General features: G+C 36.1%; 1 protein-coding gene across 2 annotated transcripts in view; it reads left to right on the top strand.

The window, feature by feature from the left end:
- Nucleotides 1-14,926, top strand: part of LOC150081768 (Ig-like and fibronectin type-III domain-containing protein 2) — a 550,711-nt gene that overhangs the window by 141,713 nt on the left and 394,072 nt on the right. For both annotated transcript variants that reach the window (XM_090378862.1, XM_090378863.1), the window contains exon 8: nt 2,155-2,310. In XM_090378862.1, coding sequence (XP_090234988.1) covers nt 2,155-2,310 — 156 coding nt within the window. The remainder of the gene's footprint in view (nt 1-2,154; nt 2,311-14,926) is intronic.

Raw genomic sequence — 14,926 nt, 5'->3', positions numbered from 1 at the left:
TGCTCAGAGAACTTCTATCAAATGACTGCACAGTTACTTCCAAATCGTTTTTCATTCTCCACTATTCAGAGTGTGGTACCACATAGTTGGGATGTTAATCTGGGATTACTGATACCCATGAGCATACCTTACATTTTTCAAGGTTGAACTTCGACTGTCACTTCTTGTCCCGAGGCGCCTCCGTAGCCAGGTGGGAAGGAGCAGCAGTGTGCAGCACATGCTTCTTGATTAGACCGGGGTTCGAGCTCATCGCCACCAAATACGGAGGATGCGGAAAGGTTAGGGAATGACCACCGCATATCCCGGAGCAATATGGCCTTAGTTGCTAATGCTCCTAAAAACCAAATAACAAACAACAAACTTCTTGTCCCATCAGCCTAATTTTTCTGTCATTTTTCTTGCAGTAGCATACCCTGATTAATGTCTTTAACTACCTTGCTAACCTTCATATCACCTGAAAACTTAGACAGTTAGCCTGATATGCCTTCATCGATATTGTTAATAAATATAGAAAATCACAACAACAATGGGCCCAGCACTGAATCCTGAAGGACATCCACTAATAACATTACTTCAAGAAGAGCAGTGCCCATTGATAACCACTCTCTGTCTTCTTCCACTCAACCATTCCTTTATCCAATAGCAGTAACTTGTTCTTAATGCTACACTGCTCCAGTTTGTATAGTAGTCTTTTATTAGCATTAGCATTAGCATTAGCATTAGTAGAGGCATTTGATCCAAGTAGAGGCATTTTATGTGGAACAGTATCAAAAGCTTTCCTGAAATCCAAGTAAATGATGTCAAAATTAATTTTTGCATCCATTTCCATGGTCACTGCATCATAGTAACCGCTCAGATTGGTCCAACAAGAGCACTCCTTGACAAATCCATGCTGTAATTGCATTCTTGTCTAGATGTTCCTTCATTACCTTTTTAACCAGTGACTCCCTTGTTTTCTCCTGGAATAGAAGTCAAGCTAAAAGGTATTGAATAATGATAAAAGGGAATAAAGATAAAAGGGCATTAAAAGTTCAATGAAGATGTTGCAATGAAATCTTCACTAAGCCATTTCTTTGATTGAAATTTTATCAAATGCCCAAGAAAGCCCTTCAGTTGTGAATGGACAAGTTTCATCAGAGGGTTTATATTCATGATTTAACATTCTGATGGATTGATTAAAGTGAATATCAGAGAAAGAATCATTGGTTGGTAAGTTGATCCAATATAGTGTTTATGGAATCAACAAAGTTTATCTTGTAGTTCCACACTATGTAACGGAATTAATATGTCTCTGTAAATTTTTTTCTGCTTACTTTATATATAATACCCCATGGATTATCATTTACAGAAGAAAGGACTAATGTGCACCATGATTTTAATTTGCTGCCTAAAATAAGAAAAGCACAAGAAATACAGAACTTTTAAAAGTTTTGTATATCTCATGCAATTTTCTGACTTCAGCAGAGGGGTCAACCACATCACTTACACTGTCTCTTCTTGCTTTATGAACAAGTATCTGGAGAATTGTTTCTTTGTGGTTCTGCCAGAAATGTATATTATGTGAAACTATAAAATCCGGGCCCACTTGATCTTTAACAATTACACCAAACAAGCTTTTGTTCCTTCCCCAATCCACTTCACATAATATACAATCAGTGATAAAACTACTGAATTACCTTGGTGGTTTGTTAGTTTCATCACTGAATGTGTATTATGTGAAGTAAAAAAACTAAAAAAAAAAGGTAAACTGCAGCCATTATCAACCCACTGCAGGATGGAAGCCTCCTCAACAATTCATGCTGAGGTAAATGGACCATAATCTGCCACGCTGGTCCGGTGCGGGTTGGCAGATCGACCATATTTAGCAATCAGGGGCTTGAACCCAGGTCTACTCAAAGAGCATGTGCTACTGCACTCCTGCTCATGACCACTCAGCTATGGAGGCTGTCGAGAGATTATGTGAAGTATGTTGCTTTATAAAGGATCACTGTCAAGCTTGAGGATGCCTCACTACCAGTAGTTGTCGCTTTACTTTTTTAGACACCCTTCATATTAAAATTTTTTAAATTAATATATTGTATTATAGTATATATTAGTAATAACAGTTTTATTTTTTCATGTGAAAATTTTTCTTAAATAATAATAATCCTGCAGATGGACGGGATCATACTCCATGTTGTTTGGAGCAAAACATTCCAGAGGTATGCCGATCTGTGTGTAGTGGTGATTATCAGTTATCCACAGTAATTCAGCATTACTCCTGTGCAAGCTTTACCATTCCCACTTTGGCTTGTATTGCAGAAGGAATAGGTAAGTGTAACAATGAAATATTAACATTTGAAACATACATAAGGTTTTAAAATTTTCATAAATATTTCATATACATAAATTATGCTTGCATTATATACTAAAATCATGTTGGATTAGCATCAGTACGAGAAAAGCAAGGAAGCAAAAAAAAATACCCACTTTATTAACCCATCCCTTATAGTAATTTGTCCAGTCCCATTTTTAAATTTGTACAAACTACTTATTTCCATAATGCCAGGTGGAAGTTTATTCCAGCAGTCAATTACAATCAGTTACACTTTGTCAGAAAACAAATTTATGCACATTTATCCTACAGCCATCCTTTTCCAATTTAAATTTATATTTGCCCTGTGCATGTGTGTTTGTCATCCAAGAAAAAGTAAGGATACCATTCAGTATTTATTTCACTCACTCCATTTAAAGCCTTAAATTTTTTAACTAGGCCTCTTTGCAGAGGCCTTAGTTCTAGATGCTTTATTTTACATAACTAAAGTCCATTCTTACAATACTAATTTTTTTGTATCACTGACTAATCTTGTTTGCTCTTTTCTGCAATTTTCCAGACAGATTTACATCTTTCCTAAAATGAGTTTTCCAAACACTTATGCAGTATTCAAGATGAGGCCTAATAGCAACACAGTGGGATAATCACCTCTCTCTCTCTCTCTCTCTCTCTCTCTCTCTCTCTCTCTCTCTCTCTCTCTCTCTCTCTCTCTCATCTTTGCATGATCAGCAAAGTTAGCCATTAAACTGGAAATGCAAACATCAATAATTAAATAAATATTAAAAATGGTAAAGGTCTAATACTGAACTCTGCATTACCCCACTCATAAGATTAGATCGTAAGTTGTTGCACATGATTTGTTGTACAACTTTGATCAATTTTATAAGAGAAGAACTAATTTATCAGTTCATGATTTTACAAAAAAATGTATTAAGTATCTAATGGCATTACAGTTTATATGTTTTTTAGCCATTAAGAAATTGATCATATATATATATACTGTATATGAATCCATCTCAGACATCATGTGCATTGTTTGATATTAAGATAAACAAAATTATTTCAATATATTTCTATATATTGTTATATAGAAATATATTGAAATAATATATTACATTGTGGAAATCACAATTCACCAGAGGAGCACACAACAGAAAGATAAGAAAGGATGTTACCTGACTATGCATTTTCTATCTGAAAAAGCAGATAGAGAAAGCATAATCAGGTTTTTTAATGGTAAAGTTCAGAAAGCTAATGTATATATGTCATTTTTGTGGTTTCAAGAGGAAGTTTAATCTGAAGTTTATTAGATAAACAAGTTAGAAATAAATTTCTTGCATAATTTTAAAAAAATGGTGGGCAAAGACAAATGAAAGGAAGAAAAAATGTTTAAATATAGCATTGCTTCAATGAGGTTAATGTTTCGTTTATTTAAAGTATTTAAGTTTTGAATAAAGCTAGTTTTTCTCTACATTACTAAAAGGATTGCCAATTTTTTCAAGTAAAATCAACACAGGACAAACTCATATGTATTTCTTCTCTCTTCTAATAAAGACTTTGCCATCTAGAGAGAGAGAGAGAGAGAGAGAGAGAGAGAGAGAGAGAGAGAGAGAGAGAGAGAGAGATTGTAAGTGAATAATTTTAAAGGTGGCAATCAATGTGCAGGTCATTGTTTTTTTACAGACTGTATACTACTCATTGTTGAAAAAATCTAATGTTATTAATAGTTATTGATATTTAAAGGTTTAAAAATGTACACAGTTACTGTTTAAGTCTTAGTATTAAAACAAGTGGCCACCATACATAGTTAAGCATTTAAAAGTGTTTCAAATTCAGATAACAATGTTCTTAAATACTTTATATGCCAGCTGCCTTTTTGAACTTCTTTCTTGCATTGTAAATGTGTACAAACTGTTTATTGAAAATATATTTTACTAGTTTTATTTTTTAAAAGGTCTCATTATTTACTTCAGAAAGTCATTAGAAAATTCAATCTCAAGTTTACTTTGGTAACTAAACTTGTAAGCATATTATTATTATTATTATTATTATTATTATTATTATTAGCTATATGGTGCAAGGAAGCCAAAGCTTTTGCTGCTCAAGCAAAAAAAAAAAATCCAATTTACCCAGAGAGAGAAGTAGAAGGGAATCACCAAGAAAGAGAAGAATGATGATATCCAGCTTAGGACCCTGGGTGTGCCAAGCCCATACTCACCAGATGTGAGCCCCTGGTGTTAAATTTGCAGAAGGAGGAAACCAGAGAGCAGCCAGTTTTGGACAAAGATAAATATAAATACTTTTTGTAAATTCTTTTTATAAGCTAAAAAGGGTGCAGTAAGGTTTTGTCTATACTGTCATTAAAGCTTTGGATAGACTGGAAAATAAATATCTGTGTGCTTTGTTCGAACAAAGGGGACTTCTTTTTTTTTTTTTTTTAAGGAAGACCATAATGTCAGCAATGACAAGACTGCTCATTCGTACAAAATCCAAATGTGTTTTACCAACTGTTCGTTGTGCAAATTTCTCTAACCTTTTTAACTAACATTTTATTTTAAAAAAAATTTGAAATGTTTTTGAAAAAACAGAGCAGCACACAAGACACTAGAGATATAAGTTCATGAAGAGCAGTGGTCATTAATAACTTTTCTGTTTTCTACCACTTACCCATCCCTTTATCCATAGCTGCAACTTTCCACTAATGTGACACTGTTTCAGTTTGCACAGCAGCAATCATTCATGTGCAGCAGTATCAAAAGCTGGCAAAGGTAAAGAAAGGAACTACAGAATCTATCAGAAACTTTCCCACAAAATGCTCAATGAGCAGAGAACGTGTATGCTCAGTCAGCAGTGTTCTGATATCTTTCAATGGCAAAATGCAAATGGACACTCAGTCAGCAGAATATCATCCTAAAAAAATCAATAAAGAAGAATTGATTACAAGCAGCCTCCCACTTGAGTATGAAGACCATATGTCAACAATGATAAGACTGCTCATTTGTACAAAATCCAAATGAATTTTACCAACTGTTCATTTTGCAAATTTCTCTAACCTTTCTCAACGTAACATTTTATTTTAAAAACATTTGAAATGTTATTTTTGAAATGTTTAAATTTACACATAAACATTTCAAAATTAAATTGGTTATAAAGAAACTTTTTCTTAAGTTTACACTTAGAAAAAGGTTGCTGGTGTCCAATATAACCAGCTGTTGAGTGTGAATGTTCATATGCCCATTTGATTATTTGCGCTAAAATGAAGAAAACCTGCAATAGCAAATAAAATAAAATGATTTATATCTGTTGCTATCAGACTTCAATTTCTCAGGAAATACATGGGAAGGAAAGTTCTTTGAGAAAAAAAAAGTTCAGAAGGGAGGAATAAAAAGAATAAAAGTTGGTTCTGTGAGTTGGAAATTGGACAGTAAATGGATGCTAACTATTTTCAGCATGTGTTTGGACTAGTTTGGCCAAGCAAATTGGACGTCAAATGATCCAGTGCAATTTGTATGGTGTTCTAGAAAAGTGATGAAAGTTCTTAGGTTTTTATATTGTTTTTCTCTTAAAGAGTCTTTCATTTAAGTAGTTTTATATTTGAAAAGTCAACAATTTAGAACACAGAAAATTTGGCTTCTTTTATTTTTATTTATATTACAAACCAATAATTCTTCCATCCGCCTAGTGGCACTACTCCTGCCTCCCTGTGGTGGGCTGGAAACCTGGAATTTAACCCACAGGCGTATGACAACTATGCTCCACTTGAGCAGCCTAGGCACTCATCATGCACCGCCAACAAAACTGACCATGACACATCAAAGTTAAAAAGGCTATGTACAGACACACAGCAGCAGGAATGCCCATCATTCTTTATCTTGCATTCACTATCAGACAGACCTAGAGTTCTCCTATCGTCATGTCTTATATGGAAATGCTTAGAAAATTAAGCTGGTTCATCTAAAATGGTGAGAATATTCAGATCTGGAGATCTACTGGTAGAAACTGCAAGTCATAAACATTCGGAGACTCTGCTCAAGTTATTAACCATTGGTGGTATATTATTATTATTTATTATTATTATTATTATTATTATTAGCCATATGATACAAGGAAGCCTGAGGCCTATGCTGCACCACCCAAAAAAAAAAAAAAAAAAATGATGATATCCAGCTCAGGACCCTGGGTTTGCCAAGCCCATACTCACCAGATGTGAGCCCCCGGGTGCAAGTGGATGAGCCGAGCATTCTTTATCTCCCTCATTCGTATTATTAAAGCAGTAACAATTATTACAGCTTTGTCGCAATCAGTCTTGAATCTGAACAACTAGAAAACATTTTAGTCATTGATGTGTTGAGGTACAACAAAAAAAAAACTGTTTTTTCCAACTGCAGCCGTTGTCTATGCTACAGAATGACAATACAAGGTGGCAAACAATCACCTCGACCCAAAAATTAACCAGACGTCAGGTAATCCTGTGTATGACAGCTTAAGGATTTGATTTTATCACCAAAACATGTTAGTTTTAGTGTTAAAAATGAATCAGGATAAACGAATCAATAAATCAGGAGTCAAACATACATTAGCAATATCACGGCACTGGTGCACTCGCACATACTGTAACAATGGCATCTGCTGTTCCGTCATATTTTCAAAGCACGAAAATGATAAATGCTGATTTCAAAACATAACCAAATTACGCAAAATAACACTGACTAGTATACCCCCACATGCAATGTTAAATAGCTCTAAAGGGGTAATTGTAGAGTGGGACCTAATGAATGTCACAGAAAATGAACTGATCTTGGAACTGCAAAACCAATAAATCATACAAGGCTACCAGGATAGCCTCATGGGATTTTTTTATTTTTTTTTTTATTTGAACCCCAAAAACGAGAGGTATTAGAACCTATAGTACTTAGTACCGTGCTTGGGTTGGAGGTTGAGAAGACGAAAGAAGATATTTGTTGACACTGGACTTGAACTTCTGTAGATTGTAATTTTCAGGAAATATGTATGAAGGAAGGTTGTTCCAGAAAACGGCAGTTGAATGAATAAATGAGGAAGTTGAAAAGTTTGTTCTGTGGGTTTGAAGTTGGACAGCAAATGGATGTTGGCTGGTGGCGGCACGTGTTCGGACTGTTTTGAAAGAGAGAGTGGGAATTATAGAAGCCAATTCAGAAGAACAGTGCCCATGGAAGTATCTGTAGAAGAGGCATGCAGCAGAAACAGTACGTCTATGAGAAAGCGAGTGGAGAGACTCTGTTAGAGATGAATCATTAATTAACCTAACTGCCCTCTTCTGAATGGAATCAAGAAGCCTGAGAGAGGTTTTGGGGGCACCACCCCAGATGTGGGAACAATATTCCATGGCAGGGCGGATTTGCGATTTATACAGAGTGAGCAGCTGTTTGGAAGGAAAGTAACATCAAAAGGGAAAACCAAGTTTTTTAGATGACAATACAAGGTGGCAAATGATAAGAGGAAGCAATATTTGTAATGTGCTTGTGCCAAGAGAGATTAGAAGTGAGGGTAATCCCTAAAAGAGATATATCATTTTGCCTAGAAATCGGAGTGTCACTAAACATAAGTATAGGAGCAGAAGAATCCTTTTTGTGAGATATAAGACAAGACTGAGTTTTAGAAGGGTTGAAATCAACTAAGTTGTCTTTGCCCCACTGGAGAATTACCTGAAGGTTGGCATTTAAGGAATTGGTAGCAGATTTTCGAGAAGTTGAAGCTGATTGAGCAGGACAAGGTTTCTCAAAATGGAAAGTTGAATGCAACGTGCCATCATCGGCAAAACTATGGATAGGATTTCCAGTCAGTGGAAGAAGGTCATTGATATACAAGAGGAAAAGAGTGGGGGAAAGAACTGAACCTTGGGGGACACCGGCATTAATGGAGAAGTTAGAAGACAGAGAGCCATCTACCATCACCCTCAGTGAGCGATCAGAGAGAAAACTGGATAACCAATTACAAAAAACAGTTGGCAAACCATAAGATGGAAGCTTGTTTAGAAGACCTTTATGCCAAACACCATCAAAAGCCTTTGAGATGTCAAGAGCAACTACTTGTGTTTCACCGAACCTTTCCATTGAATTAGTCCATAAATGGGTAACATAAGCCAGAATATCACCAGTGAATCGACACTAACGGAATCCATACTGGCGATCGTTGATCAGACGTAAGGTTTCTAGGTGGTTTAAGAGTTGGTGGTTAATTGATTTCTCCATTACTTTAGAAAGAGTAGAAGTAATTGCAATGGGGCGATAATTGGAGGAGGGATTTGTCACCCTTTTTAGGAACTGGCTGGATATGAGCAAATTTCCAAACAGAAGGAAAAACACCTTTGGAATAAGAAAGTGAAAAAAAGGCGGCAAAGAATAGGAGTAAGTTCAGGAGCACAGGTTTTGAGAACAAGTGGAGAAATACCATCGGGACCTGGAGCTTTCTTAGCATCAAGATTCATCAAAATCCTTCTAATATCCTTTTCACGAAAGACTGCAGGAGGATTGAATGGAGCGTGTTGGGAATGGTGGGAGGTGTTTTACCAAGATCATTAATACATGAGCTGGAAGAAAAATGGGATGCTAGCAGGTCAGCTTTATCCTTGGCTGAAGTGACAACAGAACCATCTGGTTTGGACAGAGGTGGGAGCAGAGATGGGCAAAAGTTGCTGCCAATAGCTTTGGCAAGAGACCAGAATGCTCGGCTACCATTAGGGCAAGAAGCAAGTTTTCTACTCTTAGCCTGTTCAAACTCTAGTTTGGACTGATTAATAACTGCTTTACAATTGTTGTGAGCTTTGGTGTAGGCAGAAAATGAAACTGAAGAATTAGAAACAAGCCAATTACGATATGCAACGTTCTTCTCTTGGACAGCCTTAGCACATTTATTGGAAAACCAAGGTTTAGATAAAGGACAAGATTTTAAAGTAGAGTGTGGGATAAAGGATTCCATTCCTTCAAGAATAATTTCACTGACACGATCAGAGCAAACGTTGACCTCAGAAGTTTTGAAACAGTAATCTGACCAAAGAAAAGAAGAAAAGAAGTCTTGCAGGTCATCCCATTTTGCATTCTTGTAATGCCAAACAACACGAGGTTGGGAATAGCCATGAGATAAAGGTTCCATTGGAGAAGAGACGATCACCAAGTTGTGATCTGAAGTGCCTAAAGGACCTCTCACTTCGACCGTGTACTTAGAGGGTTGTTTGTGAGAAAAAGATCAAGTGTATTGGCTGTATGATTAGGAATGTCCGGTATTCTTGTAGGTAAATGAACAATCTGTGCTAGGTCATTAGTAATTGCAAAAGCCTCAGCATCTCGACCTGCTGGGTCAGTGTGACTAGAAAACGGAAGCCAGCTGGAGTTGTGAACATTAAAATAACCAAGGAAAATTACCTCACTGTTAGGAAAGTTGGACTGGAGAAAGTCAAGTTGCAAAGAGAGGAAGTCAAAGAGCTCCAAGTGATTAGTGGAGTTGGGAGAATGGTAGAGACAACAGATGAATTTGACACAATGAGGTAGAGAGATTTTAAGCCAAAGAAGATCAAAGAGAGGAGATTCCAAATTGTCAAGTCTCTGACAGGGAATATCAGAACGGACATATGCACAAGTACCACCTTTGAGGTGAAAGGAATCATACAGCGAATAATTTGGGCATCTGAGATGAGCAGTAGTTGAACCAACCGATAACTGAGATTCTGTCAGAAAAAGTACATGGGGTTTGACAGACTGCAAGTGGAAATGGACATCGTTGAGATTAGAATTGAGACCACGTATATTTGTGAAATGAATTAGAAAGTGCTTGGGAGGTTTAGATCTTTTCGCAGATAAGCTTGCTCTATTAGTTTGACAATTCATTGTGTATTCAATAGTAAGAAAAAGTGGGTGGGACATGCTGTATGAAGTAATGAAATTTTTGGATATGGCGTACATGTGGTAAGAATATACCCAGATCCTTGACATAACGTGGCCTCGACAATGCTCCCCGCATACACACTACTCGGACTCCCTCCAGTCACTATCTGGCAGAGTAGAGGTAGCAAGATTATACCCTAGCTGATCCGGAAGCCTCCTAGAGAATTACCAATAGGTTCGGTCCGGTGTACTAACTAGCCGCCTGCGAACACCATTTTAGAGCTGTACCCTCGAAATGTAAGGAATATCGGATCATGCCACGACATTCATCATAACCTCAAAAATCATCAATCATACTGCATGATGGAAGAGATAGGGAAGGGTTGACCGGAAATTAGCTCTAGAGATTAAACATGGGTTGCACCACTTCAAGCCTCCAATAAGCAAAGTGGTGGTATTTCACCGGTTGATGAGAGTTATCTACCACCTAGTACTGCCTGGTAACATAGAGGGGCGGCGTTCCTCCATGTGGTGTGGGCGCCACACCTTGACCCCTGCTTACGTTGGTTGACACCTGGGTGGTCACCCACCATGTACTTGTGCATGGAGGTTATACCCAGGATTACTAACAGTCCCACCATCGTGAAGGTGCAAGCAGAGGATTTGGCTGTCACAGACCATCCGGACTTCGCCGAAATTGGGTCCACTTGACTTGAGTGTCACCTGAATATCAGTTCCATCAGTGTTTTAGACTCCCAGGTAGCAAGTACAGCTTGTCTGGCATATCTTAGAGAATGTCTGTGACAACCTCAAGGACCAACCCCAAGGATTACATCAACAATGTGCAGGAATTTTGCCAGCAGTGTCATATAGGTACCATTTTTGTTGCATAAAACAATGGTTCAGCTGTTAGTATTAGTATTAGTAATGGCCATATGATGCATGGAAGGCTAAGGTTTATGTTGTACCAGCCAAAAAAAAATAATAATAATAAAAATAAAATAAAATAAAATAAATAATAATAAGAGAAAAGGAAATAGACAACCTATGCATTTCCTTCCTCCCATAGGTAACTATCCAGCTGACCTTTGAATTTCCCAAACTGTCAGCCTCTACTACCTATGTAGGTAACTTATTCCAGTAATTTATAACTCGCTGGCTAAAATAAAACTTCTTGCAATTCTAGAATCATTTATAACCATGAAAATGTCATCCTCATTAATTTTACTATTGCCTCTCAGAGTCACCTCTAAGGTACCTAGTTTCCAAGCTGCGCAATCCACATATTCGAAGTGAAGGTTTTTTTTTTTTTTTTTTTGGCTGATGCTCTATAAGCTTGCTTTCTTGCATCATATGCCTCAACTAATGCTAATGCAAATGCTAAATGCTTTCCTCATAAGGACATCCTTTTGCCAATTTCACCAGGTGAGTTACCCATCTCTGGACCCTTTCAAGAAGCTCGGTGTCCTTTTTTAGGTACGGTCTTCACACTTGAACAAAGTATTCTATTGGTTTAACAATAGCCTTATGTAATGGGATTATGACATCCTTATCTCTACTAGCAAATGTTCGATAGATTATCGATAGGACACTATGAGCTTTCCTTGCAATCTGTCTATAATTCTTGGAGAATTTCATGTCTGACCGTATGGTAACTCCCAAGTCCCTTTCTTCCACTACTGACTTTAGTTCAACTCCACCAAGTGTATAAGTTATTTTGGGATTACTGTTCCCCAGGTGTAAGACCTTGCACTTTGTTGGATTAAAGCATAGCTGCCACTTTTCTGACCATCCCTGAAGTCTATCTTGGTCACTCTGAAGAAGCCCTGCTTGGCAGTGATCATTAACTACTCTACCAATCTTTACATCGTCTGCAAATTTAGACATCACACCATCTATCCTTTCATCAATGTCATTTAAGCAAATCAAAAACAACAGTGGTCCCAATACTGATCCTTGGGGACCCCCACTTCTTACATTAATCCAATCTGAGGAATAACCATTTATCTCAACCCTGTGCCTTCTACCCTGAAGCCATCCTGCTATCCATCTAAGGATTTTCTCTGTGATTCCAACCTGTTTCAGCTTATAAACAACCTGTTCCTCATGTTCAGCATACAGGTTTGAAGATTCGTTTTGGGAAAGGTGTAGGTCTGTTGAAATGGGTGCAGAGATGAGCAACAAGATTATCCAACAGCAAAAAAAGTATACTGTTACCAGTTCCAACTTGATTTCTGGAAATTAGACAGTTGTGAGGATTGAGGTGATGAAGGCTCTAAATAGGCTGGATAAATAAAATGCTGATAAGGACATAAATCTAAATTGAAAAAGGATTTTTGTAGAATAGATGTGAGAAAATTTGCTTTCAGCTACAGAGTGATTGATTGTTGGAGTGAATTGTACCTGGTATTGTAGTAGTGAGGAATTTTAATCTGTTGAGTAATTTAAAGAATGATTGAACAAATTGGAAGGGATAAGAAAAATACCTGGTAGCAGTTTTTGTTTTATATTTTGACTGATGTTGTATATAGTAATAGTAATAGGGGCATGTGATGCAAGAAAGCAAGCGTATGAGCTTATGTAGCATCAGCCAAAAAAAAAAAAAAATTCACACAACCATTCCCTCTAAAAGTTTGTCCAGTTCCTCCTTGAATTTATTTAAGCTATCAACTTCCACAACGACAGATGGAAGTTTGTTCCAGCAATTAACCACCCGCTGGCTAAAGGCAAATCTCCACACATTTATTCTACAGCTGTCTTTCCTCAATTTGAATTTATGCCCCCTTAGGTTCATAATCTGAGCAAGTGGAAGAATCCCATCAGAATTCAGCATGCTCAATTGAAAAAGGTTTCAAGGTTTGCTTGCTTTCCTATGCTTGCTTTCATATGCTTGCTTTCCTACATTGTTTTGCTAATACTAATACTTATGCCACATTGCTCCAATATATAATAAAATTGTTCATATAGGTCATTATCAGTCTTTACTGAATTGTAATTTTATTGTAATTTTCAAAAATAAACCCGATGCAAAATCATTTTTTGCATCAGGTTTATTTCTGTTAACCTCATAGTGGCTAATCAGACTGGCCATACATGCTCTCCCTTAAAGAAAAAATCCATGGCATGCTATCAAGATGACCTTGCATTAATCTTCTTTAACTATTGACTCTGTTATTTACCCTTGTGCAGAGGAAAAATTTACAGTTCTGTAATTATCTGCTTTGCCCTTTGAATCATCCTTGTTAATAGAAGAGACATTTACATGTCATCAGTCTGGAGGGGCAACCCCCTGAATCTGTAGCCTCTCATTATAGCTAAAGGTTATGTCCTCTTTTGCTGCTTCTTTTAAAACAATTGGATAGATTTCATTGGCTTTGATAATGAGTTTTGGTATTAATGGTTTTGTCCTGCATCTTAATTCTTGTGATTATATTTTTATAGAGACTGTTGTTTTCTGAAATAACCTGTGTTGGCTCAAGTATTCAGAGCAGAAATTCATGCTGTTATGCATAATATTGAAAAACAGAAATGGGCAAACTTTCCAGATAATCTGAGGAGGAGTGGATATTGCATGTGCCCACATGAAAATGTTTTCCTATTAATAAAAACTTCTCAGTTTTTGTTTTTAGGAATCATGCATATGATACTACTTATTACATTTGTAAATAGATGGCAGGGCTGTAGTGGAGGGTATGTGCCATATACTCTCTGGACTTTTTTAGGTGAAATAGCATATACCTTCTGGTTTTTGAAAGACTTGATAAAAAAAAAACAGCTATTATTAAAATATTTACTGAAAATTAAAAAATAATTTGATTCTTAGGCAATAATTATAGTTTTATGATTTTTAAAATATGTGCCATATATATAAGTGAGTAAATATGCCATGTGTGTGTGTATATATATATATAGATGAAATCAGAATAAAATAATAGAAAAATACATAAAGATGGAGAAGTATAAAACACAAGGTGCCAAGGCTAATAGAAGAAGAAAAGTAAGAAAAAGAAAAGAATGAGAAATAAAAAGAGAAAGAATTTTAAGAACCTAAAAAAAAAAAAAAAAAAAAATTATAAAATTATCTGAAATTAAAGGCTGAATCAGTGAGCCAATTAAACGTAGAGAAGCTGAAAGGAGTGCAAAAATACCCTGTGATTAATAAGTGAAGAAAAATAGTGAGCATCAAACTGAGAGTGGGAAAATAATAAATAATTAAGGGAAAGATAAATTTTGGTGCAAACTAAAGAAAGTTCGTACATAGATCAGATATTTTATCAGGGGACTACACCTGATCATGTACCAAACCACTACATTTCTATACAAACTTATGGTAATGGAGGAAAGATTAAAAACAATAGAAAAAATAATAAAAAAATAAATAAATAAAAAATTAATATAATAAAAAGGGAGGGAGAAAAAGATAGATCCTCAAAAAAAAAAATAAGTAAGGTAGCCGCAATGCTGTGTATATAATTAATTTAAGGAAATTAAATTAAAGTATAAATGAATTAAAAAATTGATAATGAATACCTTGAATTTGTGTATATACCAGGTGTTATAAAATAAGTTTCCCTATTCAGAAGACCCTAGTGTCAAAATGGTTACCATTTTAACCTCCATTCGCCAAATCCGCTCCCTGGGCCGTGGCCTATCCGCGGTAAAATCAGAGAATGGGATTTTTCCTAACTTTTAGAATTCAATTTTGTTAGTATAAATAAATAAATAATAATAACCAAACAAATAATTCCTATCT

The sequence above is a fragment of the Mastigoproctus giganteus genome, chromosome 8 (assembly GCF_048544385.1).
Source record: "Mastigoproctus giganteus isolate SK-2022 chromosome 8, ASM4854438v1, whole genome shotgun sequence".
NCBI lineage: Eukaryota > Metazoa > Arthropoda > Arachnida > Uropygi > Thelyphonidae > Mastigoproctus > Mastigoproctus giganteus.
This window is presented reverse-complemented; position numbering and strand designations above follow the sequence as displayed.